The following is a 20,849-nucleotide window of genomic DNA, read 5'->3' as shown; positions in this document are numbered from 1 at the left end:
TCAGGATTCAGAAAGCTGCAGTTATCGAGCGTGTCTGCAGACTTATCAGAAGTCTGGACAACCCCTTTAATATTCTTGTACGTAAGAGCTCTGAGTGCACTTTACCCATCCTGCTCCTGGGTCGGCACAAAACTTTTCAAACTTTTTATATGCAGAAAATTTTTTTTTAGTCTAAACGCTGCTTCTTCTGGGAGTTATTGGGGAAGTTTTTCATTTCCAGAAAACTTTTTGCAGAGTTTTTGAAGTTTTTTTTTTTTCCTTGTTTGGAGCAGATTCCAGCAGGATCCCTTTCAGAGAAGTGAGACGCGCTTTTTTTTTTCAAAACCTGAAGTGGATGAAGAGACCGAACATCCGACCCCCAAAGTGTTTTTTTCAATAGAAATGTATAAGAAGAGTCTTTAAAGAGTTTTCGATTGCTATCGAAGTTGCAGACAAATCCTAAGAATATAAAAAAGAAAGTTTTCATTCACTGACGGCGAGAAGAATTAGAAAAAAAATATCCCTCCATGGCGTATAAAGTCCAGTGATGCCTGTATGACACCAATTCAATGCCGCCACATTTATGATAGATTTACTTTCCATTTTTGCATTTTTAGTGCAGTTATTTTGTAAGTAGAAAGAATCAGAAGACGCTTCATAAAAAAGGTCACATCAAGGGCGACGTCTCCGGCTTTTCTTTTTATGTGTGAAAGTTTATGATTCTTTTGGATTATTTGTTTCTGCACTTAATATTTTTTTTTTTAGAAAATGGAAGCATTTATTCCTTTCTTTAAGCAAAGTATTTACACCGCTCTGCCTCCCAGGTGTACGGCGTCTTGTCGTTCTCGCAGGCACAGAGCCCTCCGCTTCTATAGGATTTGGGCTGTCAGTGCTGGTTAGCCTCAATCATTTGACACACAGTGGACTACAATTCCCCTCACTCCTTCTTCGCCTCCATCTCCCTCCTCTCCCCCTCTCCTCCTCGAGAAACACATTACTATTACATTTTTTTTTTTTACCTTTTCCTCTTTTTTTTGTTTTTTTTTTGTTCTCTTTCAGTGACTTTGCCAAAGTAAAAGTTGTGAAAATGATTAGGGAGTAGAGTATTTTATATAGGTCATTTTCTGTGAGCTGTAAGAACGCACCTGTCATGTTCCAGGGGATTGGCGTAAGCGACAATGTTTTACACTTTTTTTTACACTTTTAATAATTAATAATATTGGGTTTGTAGAAGACGACTAAGTGAAAAGTAAAGCAGGAAACATATTACATAATTAAACGTAAAGATATTTTTTCTTCTTAATTTAGAACATTTTTCCTTATAAACTAAAAATACAGAGTTTACTGCTGGGCAGAAATGTCAGGTATTATTTTACTTCCAATATTTTCTTTACTATTTCTGAGAAGTACGGAGCACCAAAATGTGTAACACGTGGGTGAAAACTGTAACTTGCCACTATCACAGTAACTACAAGGGTTAATATCGCTAACGTTTGTATTAGTTTAGGGGTATGGTCTGGGGTCTGTAATAGTTTAGGGCTCTGGTCTTGGGTCTGTATTACTTTAGGGGTCTTGTCTGGGGTTTGTATTACTTTAGGGGTATGGTCTGAGGTCTGTATTAGTTTAGGGCTCTGGTCTTGGGTCTGTATTACTTTAGGGGTCTGGTCTAGGGTCTGTTTTAGTTTAGGGGTCTGGTCTGGGGTCTGCATTAGTTTAGGGGTATGGTCTGGGGTCGGTGTTGTGAATTCTGCTCTTGGGTTCCCTCCAGTGGTTGTTGGTGGGAATGCAGTTGTCTCTGACTCGCAGTCCTGGCCAGGTGTATCGGATAATTACAATTCTGACTGGGATATTTAGGTGTGCTGGATCCTTTAGCCCTTGCCAGTTGTCAATGCTTCTTTGGAAGTATTGGTTCTCTGCCTGGCCTCACCTGCTTAGCTGCCAATTTCAGCAAAGATAAGTGTTTTGTTTTTGTATCTGTGGCACACTGCTGTGTGCTTGTTTCAGTTTATTCCTGTTCTGTTTGTAGGATTCACTGGAGTTGCAGATATACGCTCCTACATCTTTAATTAGATGTAGGAAGTTTTTGTATATTCTGCTGTGGATTTTTTGAAGGGTTTTAGTACTGACCGCACAGAACTCTGTCCTATCCTGTCCTATCTAGCTAGAGTGGCCTCCTGTGCTAAATCCTGTTTTTTCTGCCTGTGTATGTTTTTTCCTCTCCGACTCACCGCCAATATTTGTGGGGGGCTGTCTATCCTTTGGGGATTTTCTCTGAGGCAAGATAGTATTCCGATTTCCATCTTTAGGGGAATTTAGTCCTCCGGCTGTGACGAGGTGTCTAGGTGTGTTAGGTACACTCCACGGCTACTTCTAGTTGAGGTGTTAAGTTCAGAGTTGCGATCAGTATAGTGGCCACTTTCTCCAGTGAAAGTTTTCATGCTGCTCCAAGGTCACCGGATTATAACAGTACAACTGGCCAACAATGAGTTAATTGCATCTCAGAAGAAGGGAGGAAAGATCTTGAGCCATCTTTTTTTCTCCAGTCTGTTTTGTCTTATCCTCCCTCTTAATCTCTTGGTGGCTAAGAGTCTTGTGCTAGCATGAATGTTCAGGAATTAGCTTCTCGTATAGACCAGCTTGCTGCTAGGGTACAGGGTATTTCTGCTTACATTTTTCAGACTCCTGTTTTAGAACCGAAGATTCCTACTCCTGATTTGTTTTTTGGTGACAGGTCCAAATTTTTGAGTTTTAAAAACAACTGTAAACTGTTTTTTGCATTGAGACCCCGGTCCTCTGGTGACTCCATTCAACGGGTTAAAATCATCATTTCCCTGCTGCGTGGTGATCCACAGGATTGGGCATTTTCCCTGGAATCTGGGGATCCTGCTTTGCTTAATGTAGACTCCTTCTTTCAGGCGTTAGGATTACTGTATGATGAACCTAATTCGGTGGATCAAGCTAAGAAGACCTTGTTGGCCCTGTCTCAGGGTCAAGAGGCGGCAGAATTATATTGTCAGAAATTCAGAAAATGGTCTGTGTTGACTAAATGGAATAATGATGCTTTGGCGGCAATTTTCAGAAAGGGGCTTTCTGAATCCGTTAAAGATGTTATGGTGGGGTTTCCCACACCCTCCAATCTGAGTGATTCTATGTCTCTGGCCATTCAGATTGACCGGCGCTTGCGGGAGTGCAGAACTGTGCGCGCTGTGGCGTTATCCTCAGAGCAAATTCCTGAGCCTATGCAGTGTGATAGGATTCTGTCTAAAACAGAACGACAAGGTTTCAAACGTCTCAATAGGTTGTGTTATTATTGTGGCGACGCTTCTCATGTCATTTCTGTCTGCCCTAAGCGGACCAAGAGGATCGCCAGTTCAGTTACCATCAGTACTGTACAACCTAAATTTCTGTTATCTGTGTCCTTGATCTGCTCATTGTCATCATTTTCTGTCATGGCGTTTGTGGATTCAGGCGCCGCCTTGAACTTAATGGACTTTGAGTTTGCCAGGCGTTGTGGTTTTCCCTTGCAGCCTTTGCAGAACCCTATTCCTTTAAGGGGCATTGATGCTACACCCTTGGCTAAAAATAAGCGCCAGTTTTGGACACAGGTGACCATGCGCATGGCGCCAGCCCATCAGGAAGATTGTCGATTTCTGGTGTTGCATAATTTGCATGATGCTATCGTGCTGGGTTTTCCCTGGTTACAGGTACATAATCCTGTTTTGGATTGGAAGTCCATGTCTGTGACTAGTTGGGGTTGTCAGGGGGTTCATAATGATGTTCCTGTGATGTCTATCGCCCCTTCCCCCTCTTCTGAAATTCCGGAGTTTTTGTCTGATTTTCAGGATGTATTCGATAATAATAATAATAATAATAATAATAATAATAATCTTTATTTTTATATAGCGCTAACATATTCCGCAGCGCTTTACAGTTTTGCACACATTATCCGATGAGCCCAAGTCCAGTTTCCTTCCACCACACAGGGACTGTGATTGTGCTATTGACTTGATTCCAGGCTGTAAGTTTCCTAAGGGCCGACTTTTCAACCTGTCTGTGCCTGAACATACCGCCATGCGGAGCTATATTAAGGAGTCTTTGGAGAAAGGGCATATTCGTCCATCTTCTTCACCATTGGGAGCGGGGTTCTTTTTTGATGCTAAAAAAGATGGCTCCTTGATACCCTGTATTGATTATCGCCTCTTGAATAAGATCACGGTCAAGTTTCAATACCCTTTGCTTTCCGATTTGTTTGCTAGGATTAAGGGGGCTAGTTGGTTTACTAAGATTGACCTTCGGGGGGCATATAATCTTGTTCGTATTAAGCAGGGTGATGAATGGAAAACTGCGTTTAACACGCCCGAAGGCCATTTTGAATACCTTGTGATGCCATTCGGACTCTCTAATGCTCCATCTGTTTTTCAGTCCTTCATGCATGATATCTTCCGGGATTATCGTGATAAATTCTTGATTGTATATTTGGACGATATTTTGATTTTTTCCGATGATTGGGAGTCTCATGTGAAACAGGTCAGGATGGTATTTCAGATCCTTCGTGACAATGCCTTGTTTGTGAAAGGGTCTAAGTGTCTTTTTGGGGTGCAGAAGGTTTCCTTTTTGGGCTTTATTTTTTTCTCCCTCGTCTATAGAGATGGATCCTGTTAAGGTTCAGGCCATTCATGATTGGATTCAGCCCACATCCGTGAAGAGCCTTCAGAAATTTTTGGGTTTTGCTAATTTTTATCGCCGTTTCATTGCTAATTTTTCCAGCGTGGTTAAACCCTTGACTGATTTGACTAAGAAGGGCGCTGATGTGGCGAATTGGCCCTCTGCGGCTGTCTCTGCCTTTCAGGAACTTAAACGTCGTTTTACTTCTGCCCCTGTGTTGCGTCAACCGGATGTTTCTCTTCCGTTTCAGGTTGAGATTGATGCTTCTGAGATTGGGGCAGGGGCCGTTTTGTCTCAGAGGGATCTTGTTGGTTCCTTAATGAAACCGTGTGCCTTCTTTTCCCCTAAGTTTTCGCCTGCTGAACGCAATTATGATGTCGGCAATCGGGAGTTGTTGGCTATGAAGTGGGCGTTTGAGGAGTGGCGACATTGGCTTGAGGGAGCTAAGCACCGTATTGTGGTCTTGACTGATCATAAGAATCTGATTTACCTCGAGTCTGCCAAACGGTTGAATCCTAGACAGGCTCGATGGTCCTTGTTTTTTTCTCGTATTGATTTCGTGGTCTCGTACCTTCCGGGTTCTAAGAATATTAAGGCTGATGCCCTCTCTAGGAGTTTTTTGCCTGATTCTCCTGAGGTCTTGGAACCGGTCGGTATTCTGAAAGAAGGGGTGGTCCTTTCTGCCATTTCCCCTGATTTACGACGGGTTCTTCAGGAATTTCAGGCTGACAAACCTGACCGCTGTCCTGTGGGGAAACTCTTTGTTCCTGACAGATGGACTAGTAGAGTGATTTCTGAGGTTCACTGTTCCGTGTTGGCTGGTCATCCTGGCATTTTTGGTACCAGAGACTTGGTTGGTAGGTCCTTTTGGTGGCCTTCTTTGTCGCATGATGTGCGTTCTTTTGTGCAGTCCTGTGGGACTTGTGCGCGGGCCAAGCCTTGTTGCTCCCGTGCTAGTGGGTTGCTTTTGCCATTGCCGGTCCCTGAGAGGCCCTGGACGCATATTTCTATGGATTTTATTTCCGATCTTCCTGTTTCCCAGAGGATGTCGGTTATCTGGGTTGTTTGTGACCGATTCTCTAAGATGGTTCATTTGGTGCCTTTGCCTAAATTGCCTTCTTCTTCTGATTTGGTTCCGTTGTTTTTTCAGCATGTGGTCCATTTGCATGGTATTCCGGAGAATATTGTGTCCGACAGAGGTTCCCAGTTTGTTTCTAGGTTTTGGCGGGCCTTTTGTGCCAAGCTGGGCATTGATTTGTCTTTTTCTTCTGCATTTCATCCTCAGACAAACGGCCAGACCGAGCGAACTAATCAGACTTTGGAGACTTATTTGAGATGCTTTGTGTCTGCTGATCAGGATGATTGGGTGGCTTTTTTGCCATTGGCCGAGTTTGCCCTTAATAATCGGGCTAGTTCGGCTACTTTGGTTTCGCCTTTCTTTTGTAATTTTGGTTTTCATCCTCGGTTTTCTTCTGGGCAGATTGAGCCTTCTGACTGTCCTGGTGTGGATTCTGTGGTTGACAGGTTGCAGCAGATTTGGGCTCATGTGGTGGACAATTTGGTGTTGTCTCAGGAGGAGGCTCAGAGTTTTGCTAACCGTCGTCGGTGTGTTGGTTCCCGGCTTCGGGTTGGGGATCTGGTTTGGTTGTCTTCCCGTCATGTTCCTATGAAGGTTTCTTCTCCTAAGTTTAAGCCTTGGTTTATTGGTCCTTATAGGATTTCTGAGATTATTAATCCGGTGTCTTTTCGTCTGGCGCTTCCGGCCTCTTTTGCTATCCATAATGTCTTCCATAGATCTTTATTGCAGAAATATGTGGAGCCCGTTGTTCCCTCTATTGATCCTCCGGCCCCTGTTTTGGTTGATGGGGAATTGGAATATGTTGTTGAGAAGATTTTGGATTCCCGTTTTTCGAGGCGGAAGCTTCAGTACCTGGTCAAATAGAAGGGTTATGGCCAGGAGGATAATTCTTGGGTTTTTGCCTCTGATGTCCATGCTGCTGATTTGGTCCGTGCCTTTCATCTGGCTCGTCCTGATCGTCCTGGGGGCTCTGGTGAGGGTTCGGTCACCCCTCCTCAAGGGGGGGGGGTACTGTTGTGAATTCTGCTCTTGGGTTCCCTCCAGTGGTTGTTGGTGGGAATGCAGTTGTCTCTGACTCGCAGTCCTGGCCAGGTGTGTCGGATAATTACAATTCTGACTGGGATATTTAGGTGTTCTGGAATCATTAGCCCTTGCCAGTTGTCAATGTTTCTTTGGAAGTATTGGTTCTCTGCCTGGCCTCACCAGCTTAGCTGCCAATTTCAGCAAAGATAAGTGTTTCGTTTTTGTATCTGTGGCACACTGCTGTGTGCTTGTTTCAGTTTATTCCTGCTCTGTTTGTAGGATTCACTGGAGTTGCAGATATACGCTCCTACATCTTTAAATAGATGTAGGAAGTTTTTGTATATTCTGCTGTGGATTTTTTGAAGGGTTTTAATACTGACCGCACAGAACTCTGTCCTATCCTGTCCTATCTAGCTAGAGTGGCCTCCTGTGCTAAATCCTGTTTTTTCTGCCTGTGTATGTTTTTTCCTCTTCGACTCACCGCCAATATTTGTGGGGGGCTGTCTATCCTTTGGGGATTTTCTCTGAGGCAAGATAGTATTCCGATTTCCATCTTTAGGGGAATTTAGTCCTCCGTCTGTGACGAGGTGTCTAGGTGTGTTAGGTACACTCCACGGCTACTTCTAGTTGCAATGTTAAGTTCAGGGTTGCGATCAGTATAGTGGCCACTTTCTCCAGTGAAAGTTCTCATGCAGCTCCAAGGTCACCGGATCATAACAGGTCGGAATTAGTTTAGGGCTCTGGTCTTGGGTCTGTATTACTATAGGGGTCTGGTCTGGGGTATGCATTAGTTTAGGGGACTGGTCTAGGGTCTGTAGTAGTTTAGGGGTGTTGTCTAGGCTCTAAATTTCTTTACTTTATTTAGGGGGACTGGTCTGGGGTGTGTATTAGTTTGGGTGGTCTTATCTGGGGTATGTATTATCTAAAAAGGATTGGTCTGCAGTCTGTATTATTTCAGAGGGACTGGTCTGAGGTTTGCATTAGTTTAGAAGGTCTGGTCTGGGGTCAGTATTAGTTTGGGTGGTCTTATCTGCGGCCTTTATTATTATAGGGGGACTGGTCTGAACTCTGTATTATTTTAGAGGGTCTGGTCTGGCATCTGTATTAGTTTAGGGGTCTGGCCTGGAGTTACATAGTTACATAGTTACATAGTTATTAAGGTTGAAGGAAGACTATATGTCCATCTAGTTCAACCCATAGCCTAACCTAACATGTTGATCCAGAGGAAGGCAAAAAAAACCCATGTGCAAAGAGTAAGCTCCACATTGGGGAAAAAAATTCCTTCCCGACTCCACATACGGCAATCAGACTAGTTCCCTGGATCAACGCCCTATCAAGGAATCTAGTGTATATACCCTGTAACATTATACTTTTCCAGAAAGGTATCCAGTCCCCTCTTAAATTTAAGTAATGAATCACTCATTACAACATCATACGGCAGAGAGTTCCATAGTCTCACTGCTCTTACAGTAAAGAATCCGCGTCTGTTATTATGCTTAAACCTTTTTTCCTCCAACCGCAGAGGATGCCCCCTTGTCCCTGTTTCAGGTCTATGATTAAAAAGATCATCAGAAAGGTCTTTGTACTGTCCCCTCATATATTTATACATTAAAATAAGATCACCCCTTAGTCTTCGTTTTTCCAAACTAAATAGCCCCAAGTGTAATAACCTATCTTGGTATTGCAGACCCCCCAGTCCTCTAATAACCTTGGTCGCTCTTCTCTGCACCCGCTCCAGTTCAGCTTTGTCTTTCTTATACACCGGAGACCAGAACTGTGCACAGTATTCTAAGTGTGGTCGAACTAGTGACTTGTATAGAGGTAAAATTATGTTCTCCTCATGAGCATCTATGCCTCTTTTAATGCATCCCATTATTTTATTTGCCTTTGTAGCAGCTGCCTGACACTGGCCACTGAATTTAAGTTTGTCATCCACCCATACACCCAGGTCTTTTTCATTGACGGTTTTGCCCAGAGTTTTAGAATTAAGCACATAATTATACATCTTATTACTTCTACCCAAGTGCATGACCTTACATTTATCCCCATTAAAGCTCATTTGCCATTTATCAGCCCAAGCTTCTAGTTTACATAAATCATCCTGTAATATAAAATTGTCCTCCTCTGTATTGATTACCCTGCAGAGTTTAGTGTCATCTGCAAATATTGAAATTCTACTCTGAATGCCCCCTACAAGGTCATTAATAAATATGTTAAAAAGAAGAGGGCCCAATACTGACCCCTGTGGTACCCCACTGCTAACCGCTACCCAGTCCGAGTGTGCTCCATTAATAACCACCCTTTGTTTCCTATCCCCGAGCCAGCTCTTAACCCACTTACACATATTTTCCCCTATCCCCATTATTCTCATTTTATGTATCAACCTTTTGTGTGGCACCGTATCAAAAGCTTTTGAAAACTCCATATACACTACATCCACTGGGTTCCCTTGGTCCAATCTGGAACTTACCTCTTCATAGAAACTGATCAGATTAGTCTGACATGAACGGTCCCTAGTAAACCCGTGCTGATACTGGGTCATGAGGTTATTCCTCTTCAGATACTCCAGTATAGCGTCCCTTAGAATGCCCTCCAGGATTTTACCCACAGTAGAGGTTAAGCTTACTGGCCTATAATTTCCGAGTTCAGTTTTTGTCCCCTTTTTGAATATTGGCACCACATTTGCTATACGCCAGTCCTGTGGCACAGACCCTGTTATTATGGAGTCTTTAAAGATTAAAAATAATGGTCTATCAATGACTGTACTTAATTCCTGCAGTACTCGGGGGTGTATCCCATCCGGGCCCGGAGATTTGTCAATTTTAGTGATTTTTAGACGCCGCCGCACTTCCTGCTGGGTTAAGCAGGTGACATTTAATTGGGAATTTTTATCACTAGACATTTTGTCTGCCATGGGATTTTCTTGTGTAAATACTGATGAAAAAAAGTCATTTAGCATATTGGCTTTTTCCTCATCCTCATCCACCATCTCACCCAGACTATTTTTAAGGGGGCCAACACTATTGCCACAAAGTTGGCAAATCTCCTCGTCATTGCCAACGATTCCCAGAGCGAGCGTCATCTGACGGAGCTCGAGCCCCCAAGCACACATAGAAAAGGGGCAATGCCACAGAGAAAAGTTGGCAATCAGTAACTTCTCCGACACTCATGAAAGGTGGCAATTGTGACAAAAGTTAAAACAAATTGTGCCGTGAGGTCTATTTGCCGATTCATACCCCGTCTTTCACAATCACCTTCCGTAAATGTTAACGAGAATGTTTTAAGAAACTTTTCAGGAATCAGAAATTCCAAGTAGCAGTCCATTTGAAAACTCTCATCGTACTGGATAATTGCAACGTCCTTACTGCCGCCTCGGAAGAAGTGGTCACTTTACGTTCTGGATTCACGGCCAAATAACCAATTTACGCAGAGAATCAATGGGCACGCCATGTTCATCCATCATAATGGCGGCTTTCAGGGTGTGAACGTAATGGGGACTCCGTTCAATGGCCTGGAACTTAGATCAATGGGTTTTCTTTTTTTTTTTTCGTCTAACACCACTGTTCAATGGAATTCGCTCTTAACTCCCCCGGATTTCTCCGCCACTCAGCATATGTTAACATCTCTTTTGGAAGACGTGAATGTTCTTTGGCAGAAAGACAGAGTCTCGGTAAACAAGACACAATAGGAGTACAAGCCGATGAGGTTGTTCGACGTTGTGTTCTGTATCAAAAGGGAAAAATTCAAGCGCCCCGCTGAGATCACTGCCAACAAGAAGCAACCGAAGAAGCCAAGCCCTGGTTAACACAGGGGAACAACGAAGAGTATGAAGATACTCGAGACTCGAATTTACGCTGAAAACTATGCCGAAGAAAGGTATCCAAATGACAGAAATCTCTGCTCAGTCCCCGGCAGGTCTGAGGATCACAAGACCGTCACCTCCGGTAACGGCTTCCGTGGTCACGGAACCATCACTAGATGCTTGCCAACTTTTCATGATGACCATCTTAGAGGCCAAAGAGGAGCGCCACCAAAAACCTTTCCTTAAAACCACACCATGACCCCCTTTTTTTCAGACCACATTCCTTGAAAGGACATTTGAACTTTGTCAAAGATTCTAGAAAACTTTTTTTGGAGGCTTCGGTAGTGAAAAGAGATTTGCCCATTCGTCTGGGAGTGTAGTAATTCTCCTTGATTCCAGGGACCCATTTTATACTAAAAACTTTATACTTTATACTATACTTTTTTATATTTATTAGTCTGAAAATTAATCTTCAGTTCTACCCACATCCAGTAAAACCAAGTAGGAGAAGAAGTCAGCTACTTCCCCTGTCATTGATTTAACTACTGAACTACAATTCTCAGACTCGCTTGGGATTAGACTAGAAAATAAAGACAAAAAATAACATATATGGGCAAAAATGAACACAAAAAAACATATCATACTGTTCCTATTTGTGCAGTATAAGATCAAAAACAGGGTACATGTTGGCCGGATAACACTTCCATATATGCAGCTAAATATAATATAGAGCCACCACCATAAACTATAAAATATGACACCGTACAGAACCGCACACTGCTTAATAATGCCAATTACAGTGCCTTGTGAAAGTATTCGACCCCCCGAAACTTTTCCACCTTTTCCCACATATCGTGCTTCAAACATTAAGATACCAAATGTAAATTTTTGGTGAAGAATCAACAACAAGTGGAACACAATTGTGAAGTTGAACGAAATTTATTGGTTATTTTAGATTTTTGTGGAAAATCAAAAACTGAAAAGTGGGGCGTGCAATATTATTCGGCCCCTGTAACTTAATACTTTGTTGCGCCACCTTTTGCTGCGATTACAAGTCTCTTGGGGTTTGTCTCTATCAATTTTGTACATGGAGAGACTGACATTCTTGCCCATTCTTCCTTGGCAAACAGCTCGAGCTCAGTGAGGTTTGATGGAGATCGTTTGTGAACAGCAGTTTTCAGCTCTTTCCACAGATTCTCCATTGGATTGAGGTCTGGACTGTGACTTGGCCATTCTAACACCTGGATACGTTTATTTGTGAACCATTCCATTGTGGATTTTGCTTTATGTTTGGGATCATTGTCTTGTTGGAAGACAAATCTCAGTCCCAGTCTCAGGTCTTTTGCAGACTCCAACAGGTTTTCTTCAAGAATGGTCCTGTATTTGGCTCCATCCATCTTCCCATCAATTTTATCCATCTTCCCTGTCCCTGCTGAAGAAAAGCAGGCCCAAACCATGATGCTGCCACCACCATGTTTGACAGTGGGGATGGTGTGTTCAGGGTGATGAGCTGTGTTGCCTTTACGCCAACATATCGTTGGTGTTGCCAAAAAGTTCAATTTTGGCTTCATCTGAGTAGAGCGCCTTCTTCCACATGTTTGGTGTCTCCCAGGCGGCTTGTTGCAAACTTTAAACAATACTTTTTATGGATATCTGTGAGAAATGGTTTTTTTCTTGCCACTCTTCCATAAAGGCCAGATTTGTGCAGTGTACGACTGATTGTTGTCCTATGGACAGACTGTCCCACCTCAGCTGTAGATCTCTGCAGTTCATCCAGAGTGATCATGGGCCTCTTGGCTGCATCTCTGATCAGTCTTCTCCTTGTTTGAGATGAAAGTTTAGAGGGACGGCCGGGTCTTGGTAGATTTGCAGTGGTATGATACTCCTTCCATTTCAATATGATCGCTTGCACAGTGCTCCTTGGGATGTTTAAAGTTTTGGAAATAATTTTGTATCCAAATCCGGCTTTAAACTTCTCCACAACAGTATAACGGACCTTCCTGCTGTGTTCCTTGGTCTTCATGATGCTCTCTGTGCTTCACACAGAACCCTGAGACTATCACAGAGCAGGTGCATTTATACGGAGACTTGATCACACACAGGTGGATTATACTTATCATCATTGGGCATTTAGGACAACATTGGATCATTCAGAGATCCACAATGAACTTCTGCTGCACTGAAAGTAAAGGGGCCGAATAATATTGCACGCCCCACTTTTCAGTTTTTGAATTTCCACAAAAATGTAAAATAACCAATAAATTTTGTTCAACTTCACAATTGTGTTCCACTTGTTGTTGATTCTTCACCAAAAATTTACATTTGGTATCTTTATTAGTGATGAGCGAGTATACTCGTTGCTCGGGTTTTCCCAGAGCACGATCGGGGGTCCTCCGAGTATTTTTTAGTGCTCGGAGATTTAGTTTTCATCACCTCAGCTGAATGATTTACAGCTATTAGCCAGCCTGAGTACATGTGGGGGTTGCCTGGTTGCTAGGGAATCCCTACATGTAATTAAGCTGTCTAGTAGATCCAAAAAATATTAGGATCTATAGGGGAAATAAGTTTTGGAAGAAATCCACAGTGATGCGCCATAGCTACAGTGCCCAGGGAGACCGCCATGATGACAAACACCTACCACCCTCCCAGTATTGAAGGGGCAGAAACCGCTGAGAGGCCAAGTTACATGAAAACCCATCCGAGACTCAGAACATCGAGTACAAATATATTTACTTTAAAAAAAATGCACAGTCACACTGCTTTCTCCACTTTCCTATTCACTTAGAATTCCTTTTTAAAATAGAGTTTTCTTACCTTTTCCAGCAGAAAAGAGAGTAAAGTAATCCGGACATGGAAGCACAACCAAGTCTCCTTCTGATGCAGCGGGCCAACAGGTGATGTTATCCCACACTCTTGGGCAAGCTGAAATATATCAAAACATGTAAAGAAGAATAGCTTTACTACATTTATCACATGTGCTTAATACAATGAGCAACAAATTCATATACAGTACAGTTCGGAAATTCCCCATTATGTAAAAAAGCTGCTACATTCTATATACAAGAATATAACCACTATAATACTGCCCCTATGTACAAGAATATAACTACTATAATACTGCCCCTATGTACAAGAATATAATTACTATAATACTGCCCTATGTACAAGACTATAACTACTATAATACTGCTCCTATGTACAAGAATATAACTACTATAATACTGCCCCTATGTACAAGAATATAACTACTATAATACTGCCCCTATGTACAAGAATATATCTACTATAATACTGTCCCTATGTACAAGAATATAACTACTATAATACTGCCCTATGTACAAGAATATAACTACTATAATACTGCTCCTATGTACAAGAATATAACTACTATAATACTGCCCCTATGTACAAGAATATAACTACTATAATACTGCCCCTATGTACAAGAATATAACTACTATAACACTGCTTCTATGTACAAGAATATAACTACTATAATACTGCTCCTATGTACAAAAATATAACTACTATAATACTGCTCCCCTATGTACAAGAATATAACTACTATAATACTGCTCCTATATACAAGAATATAACTACTATAATACTGCTCCTGTGTACAAGAATATAACTACTATAATACTGCTCCTATGTGCAAGAATATAACTACTATAATACTGCCCCTATGTACAAGAATATTACTGCTATAATGCTGCCCCTATATACAAGAATATAACTACTTTAATACTGCTCCTATGTACAAGAATATAACTACTATAATACTGCTCCTATGTGCAAGAATATAACTACTATAATACTGCCCCTATGTACAAGAATATAACTGCTATAATACTGCCCTCTATGTACATGAATATAACTACTATAATACTGCCCCTATGTACAAGAATATAACTACTATAATACTGCTCCCTATGTACAAGAATATAACTACTATAATACTGCCCCTATGTACAAGAATATAACTACTATAATACTGCTCCCTATGTACAAGAATATAACTACTATAATACTGCTCATATGTACAAGAATATAACTATTATAATACTGCTCCTATGTACAAGAATATAACTACTATAATACTGCTCCTATGTACAAGAATATAACTACTATAATACTGCTCCTATGTACAAGAATATAACTACTATAATACTGAGTAAGGTGATGAGGGAACAGTGTAAGGTCCTGCAAATTACACAACTGAAGACATCAGTGTACCATTGTCAGACGAATGGCCTTGTGGAAAGATTCAACAAAACATTGAAGAGTATGCTCAAGAAGGTCATAGAAAAGGTCGGTCGAGACTGCGACTGCCTCCCAATATATCCAACTATTTTCTATCCGAGAGGTTCCAAAGGCCTCTCCTGAGTTTTCTCCATTCGAACTTCTGTATGGCCGACATCCACTGAATCTCCTTAATAAAGTGAAGGAAACCTAGGAAGCCGAAGTCACACACCACCGGAGCTTCATTGAGCATGTCTCTCAGATGCAGGAGAGGATTGCGAAGGTGACGCCCATCGTAAAAGGTCAGCTCCTCCAGACACAAGAAGCTCAAGCTAGGGTCAACCAGGGTGAGGCAGTTTAACCCCGAAGACAAAGTCCTCATACTAATTCCCACCTTGGAGAGTGAGTTCTTGGCCAAGGGGCAAGGGCCTTATGAGGTGGTGGAAAAGCTTGGTGAAGTGAACTATAAGATTCATCAACCGGTAAGATGTAACCACGTCGATCTCATCAAGCCGTGGCAAGATGCAGAGTCCCTTGCTGTACAGAACAGGGACCTCTTCTCAGATTTGCCGAGGGTGTATAAAGGTCATAGAGCATGAGGTCCTGACGGAACCCCATGTGTGGATGAACCTGAAGCCCTATTGAATTCCCAAGGCATAACGAGAGATGATTTCTGAGGAAGTTGTATGTCGTAAATCATTGAGGAATCCAAGAGCGGATGATCTAGCCCGATTGTCCTGGTTCCAAAACCCAATGCCAGATAGAGATTCTGTAACAACTATAGGACTCTGAATAAAGTCTCCAAGTGTGACACATATCCGATGCCACTTGTTGATGTGCTGATCGAAAAACTTGGGCCGGCAAGATACATAACCACCATGGATTTGACTAAGAGATATTGACAAATACCCATGTCAAAAGAAGCAAAGCAGAAGATGGCTTTTTCTACTCCCGACAGATGCTTCCAATACATCCGAATGCTATTTGGACTGCAGGGAGCCCCGGCCACCTTCCAGAGGGTCGTGGACCGGATCCTTCCATATGAATTACTTCGCGGCATACCTGGACGATAATATAATCTTCAGTTCGGATTGGGGAAGTAATTTGGGAAAGGTCCAGGCAGTGCTTGATGCTCTTAGGAAGATGTGGTTTTTGATAAATCCTCAAAAATGAGCCATGGGGAAAGAAAAAGCCAAATACCTAGGATATGTAGTAGGTAGAGGCGAGAGCAAACGCCAGAACAGGAAAGTGGACGGAATCCAAAACCGTACGCGACCGCTCTCAAAGAAGCAAGTTAGAGCCATTCTAATAATTGTGGGGTACTACAGGAGATTCATCCCAAACATTGCCATGATGATCACATCCCGGACTCACCTCCTTAAGAGACTAAATAAACTATGGCCAAATGAACTGTGGAGGAGGAGACGGCCTTTCAAGAACTGAAAATGGCTCTGCGCACACAGCCGATCCTTGTTGCCCCTGACTTCAAGAAGGAATTTGTACTCCAGACACATGCCTCAGAAGTCGGTTAAGGAGCAGTCCTTTCTCAGAAAATCCACAGGGATGAGCGCCCCGTTTTCTACCAGAGTAGGAGCTGGTGGCATGCGAAAATAATTATTCCACAGTAGAAAAAGGAATGCTTGGCCATAAAGTGGGTGATGGACACATTACGGCACTATCTGTTAGGGTGAAAATTTAAATTAGGATTACTCACTGGTTTCTAACCCTTCATGATTTCAGCTTCCATATGGAACACAGAGTCAGGAGGCCACGTGGTAATGCCGATGCCCTCTAGAGAATTCCGTGTCTAGTAGTGAAACATGGCAAGCCACACGGCTTTAGGCAGAGGAAGATGCATGCAAGGTGTCTTCCGGACACATGTTGATGGGAGTTATGTATCACAGAGGTGGCTGTCATCTGTGATGTAAACCTGGAGTATCAATCTAGTGCCCATCGTACTAAGAGGCTTGTTTGGTGCATCTGGGCCAGGTTTTATGAGCAGCTGAGAGATGGGCGTTTCTGGCTGTCCACTTACCCCATCTCTGGGTGTTTTTCACATGTTAAAATGGAGTGTGTTGTTTGACATGTGGTCTGTGTATGTGGATGAAGACGCCTCCTGTGCGTTATCTCCAGACTGAGACAGTATACTGGATGCGATCCAGCCTGTGTGACCAGGACCGGCCTAAAGAGATTTTGTCAAGAACTGTTTAATATGTTTTGCCTGGAAGGTCGTTTATTTTGCTTCTGCTTATGGCTGATTTATGAAGCACCAAAAAACCAGCATGGACTTTTAAATGGAAAAGTTTCCTGTGTTGCCTCACGATGCCACCAAGGGAGTGGCAATATCCCACCCTCTACTTCACCTTTACGCAATCTATGGCCACAGAATGCTAGGCTTGATAGGGAATAAATTGAATGTGTACAGTTCATCAAACTTCAGCTGCATAAGATTACGAAAAGGAAAATCACCACGACCCACTCATTCATGCGGAATACAATGAGCGATGAGATGGAATTTCTATTTACGGCATGGTGGCGGAGTGCAGATCCCATCGCTGCTGCATCTCTTCTATCACATCTCAAACCTCATACTACTCCCCTTTTCCAAGGTATTGTTTCTTCATGATTGGAAAAATTTACAGAAGTGGAAAAGCAGTGAAGACAATTTGTGATTTTCCATCAAGATGAGGGAAAATCTATTATCTCTCTGCACATGAGTTCTGCTCCACTTATCAATGAATTAAAAGTATTTCCTTCAGATAGAGACAAACTATTATAATGGACATCAAACCACTGTGCAGTTATCTGATCATAATTAGAAAGATTAAACAATCAACACGATTAAAGCTTCAGCCAGGGTGCGAGCACTGTGCCCTGTCACATAGCGTGACTGCAACCATGTGTGCACATTTCTGAAATACTGCACCCCATGTAAAAGAATATAACTATTATAATACTACGCTTATGTACAAGAATATAACTACTATAATACTACGCTTATGTACAAGAATATAACTACTATAATACTACCCCTATGTACAGGACTATAATTACTATAATACTGCTCCTATGTACAAGAATATAACTACTATAATACTGCTCCTATGTACAAGAATATAACTACTATAATACTGCTCCTATGTACAGGAATATAACTACTATAATACTGTCCCCTATGTACAAGAATATAACTACTATAATACTGCCCCTATGTACAAGAATATAACTACTATAATACTGCCCCTATGTACAAGAATATAACTACTATAATACTGCCCCTATGTACAAGAATATAACTACTATAATACTGCTCCTATGTACAAGAATATAACTACTATAATACTGCTCCTATGTACAAGAATATAACTACTATAATACTGCCCCTATGTACAAGAATATAACTACTATAATACTGCTCCTATGTACAAGAATATAACTACTATAATACTGCTCCTATGTACAAGAATATAACTACTATAATACTGCCCCTATGTAGAAGAATATAACTACTATAATACGGCTCCTATGTACAAGAATATAACTACTATAATACTGCCCCTATGTACAAGAATATAACTACTATAATACTGCTCCTATGTACAAGAATATAACTACTATAATACTGCTCCTATGTACAAGAATATAACTACTATAATACTGCCCCTATGTAGAAGAATATAACTACTATAATACGGCTCCTATGTACAAGAATATAACTACTATAATACTGCCCCTATGTACAAGAATATAACTACTATAATACTGCCCCTATATACAAGAATATACCTACTATAATACTGCCCCTACGTACAACAATATAACTACTATAATACTGCTCCTATGTACAAGAATATAACCACTATAATACTGCTCCTATGTACAAGAATATAACTACTATAATACTGCTCCTATGTACAAGAATATAACTACTATAATACTGCCCCTATGTACAAGAATATAACTACTATAATACTGATCCAATATACAAGAATATAACTACTATAATACTGCCCCTATGTACAATAATATAACTACTATAATACTGCTCCTATGTACAAGAATATAACTACTATAATACTGCTCCTATGTACAAGAATATAACTACTATAATACTGCCCCTATGTACAAGAATATAACTACTATAATACTGCCCCTATGTACAAGAATATAACTACTATAATACTGCCCCTATGTAGAAGAATATAACTACTATAATACTGCCCCTATGTACAAGAATATAACTACTATAATACTGATCCAATATACAAGAATATAACTACTATAATACTGCCCCTATGTACAAGAATATAACTACTATAATACTGCCCCTATGTACAAGAATATAACTACTATAATACTGCCCCTATGTACAAGAATATAACTACTATAATACTGCCCCTATGTAGAAGAATATAAGTACTATAATACTGCCCCTATGTAGAAGAATATAACTACTATAATACTGCCCCTATGTACAAGAATATAACTACTATAATACTGCCCCTATGTACAAGAATATAACTACTATAATACTGCCCCTATGTAGAAGAATATAACTACTATAATACTGATCCAATATACAAGAATATAACTACTATAATACTGCCCCTATGTACAAGAATATAACTACTATAATACTGCCCCTATGTAGAAGAATATAACTACTATAATACTGATCCAATATACAAGAATATAACTACTATAATACTGCCCCTATGTACAAGAATATAACTACTATAATACTGCCCCTATGTAGAAGAATATAAGTACTATAATACTGCCCCTATGTAGAAGAATATAACTACTATAATACTGCCCCTATGTACAAGAATATAACTACTATAATACTGCCCCTATGTACAAGAATATAACTACTATAATACTGCCCCTATGTACAAGAATATAACTACTATAATACTGATCCAATATACAAGAATATAACTACTATAATACTGCCCCTATGTACAAGAATATAACTACTATAATACTGCCCCTATGTAGAAGAATATAAGTACTATAATACTGCCCCATATGTACAAGAATATAACTACTATAATACTGCCCCTATGTAGAAGAATATAAGTACTATAATACTGCCCCTATGTAGAAGAATATAACTACTATAATACTGCCCCTATGTACAAGAATATAACTACTATAATACTGATCCAATATATAAGAATATAACTACTATAATACTGCCCCTATGTACAAGAATATAACTACTATAATACTGTTCCTATGTACAAGAATATAACTACTATAATACTGCCCCTATGTAGAAGAATATAACTACTATAATACTGCCCCTATGTACAAGAATATAACTACTATAATACTGATCCAATATACAAGAATATAACTACTATAATACTGCCCCTATGTACAAGAATATAACTACTATAATACTGCCCCTATGTACAAGAATATAACTACTATAATACTGCCCCTATGTACAAGAATATAACTACTATAATACTGCCCCTATGTAGAAGAATATAACTACTATAATACTGCCCCTATGTAGAAGAATATAACTACTATAATACTGCCCCTATGTACAAGAATATAACTACTATAATACTGATCCAATATATAAGAATATAACTACTATAATACTGCCCCTATGTACAAGAATATAACTACTATAATACTGTTCCTATGTACAAGAATATAACTACTATAATACTGCCCCTATGTAGAAGAATATAACTACTATAATACTGCCCCTATGTACAAGAATATAACTACTATAATACTGATCCAATATACAAGAATATAACTACTATAATACTGCCCCTATGTACAAGAATATAACTACTATAATACTGCCCCTATGTACAAGAATATAACTACTATAATACTGCCCCTATGTACAAGAATATAACTACTATAATACTGCCCCTATGTAGAAGAATATAACTACTATAATACTGCCCCTATGTACAAGAATATAACTACTATAATACTGCCCCTATGTACAAGAATATAACTACTATAATACTGCCCCTATGTACAAGAATATAACTACTATAATACTGCCCCTATGTAGAAGAATAT

General features: G+C 40.5%; 1 protein-coding gene across 4 annotated transcripts in view; it reads right to left on the bottom strand.

The window, feature by feature from the left end:
- The window catches only part of VIPR1 (vasoactive intestinal peptide receptor 1), a 319,284-nt gene that overhangs the window by 115,484 nt on the left and 182,951 nt on the right, over nucleotides 1-20,849 (bottom strand). For all 4 annotated transcript variants that reach the window (XM_069729252.1, XM_069729254.1, XM_069729253.1 and 1 more), the window contains exon 3: nucleotides 13,362-13,469. In XM_069729252.1, the coding sequence (XP_069585353.1) occupies nucleotides 13,362-13,469 (108 nt within the window). The remainder of the gene's footprint in view (nucleotides 1-13,361; nucleotides 13,470-20,849) is intronic.

The sequence above is a fragment of the Ranitomeya imitator genome, chromosome 6, assembly GCF_032444005.1.
Source record: "Ranitomeya imitator isolate aRanImi1 chromosome 6, aRanImi1.pri, whole genome shotgun sequence".
In the NCBI taxonomy this organism is placed as follows: Eukaryota; Metazoa; Chordata; class Amphibia; order Anura; family Dendrobatidae; genus Ranitomeya; species Ranitomeya imitator.
Note: the sequence above shows the minus strand (reverse complement) of the source record. Positions and strands in the feature narration are given on the sequence as shown.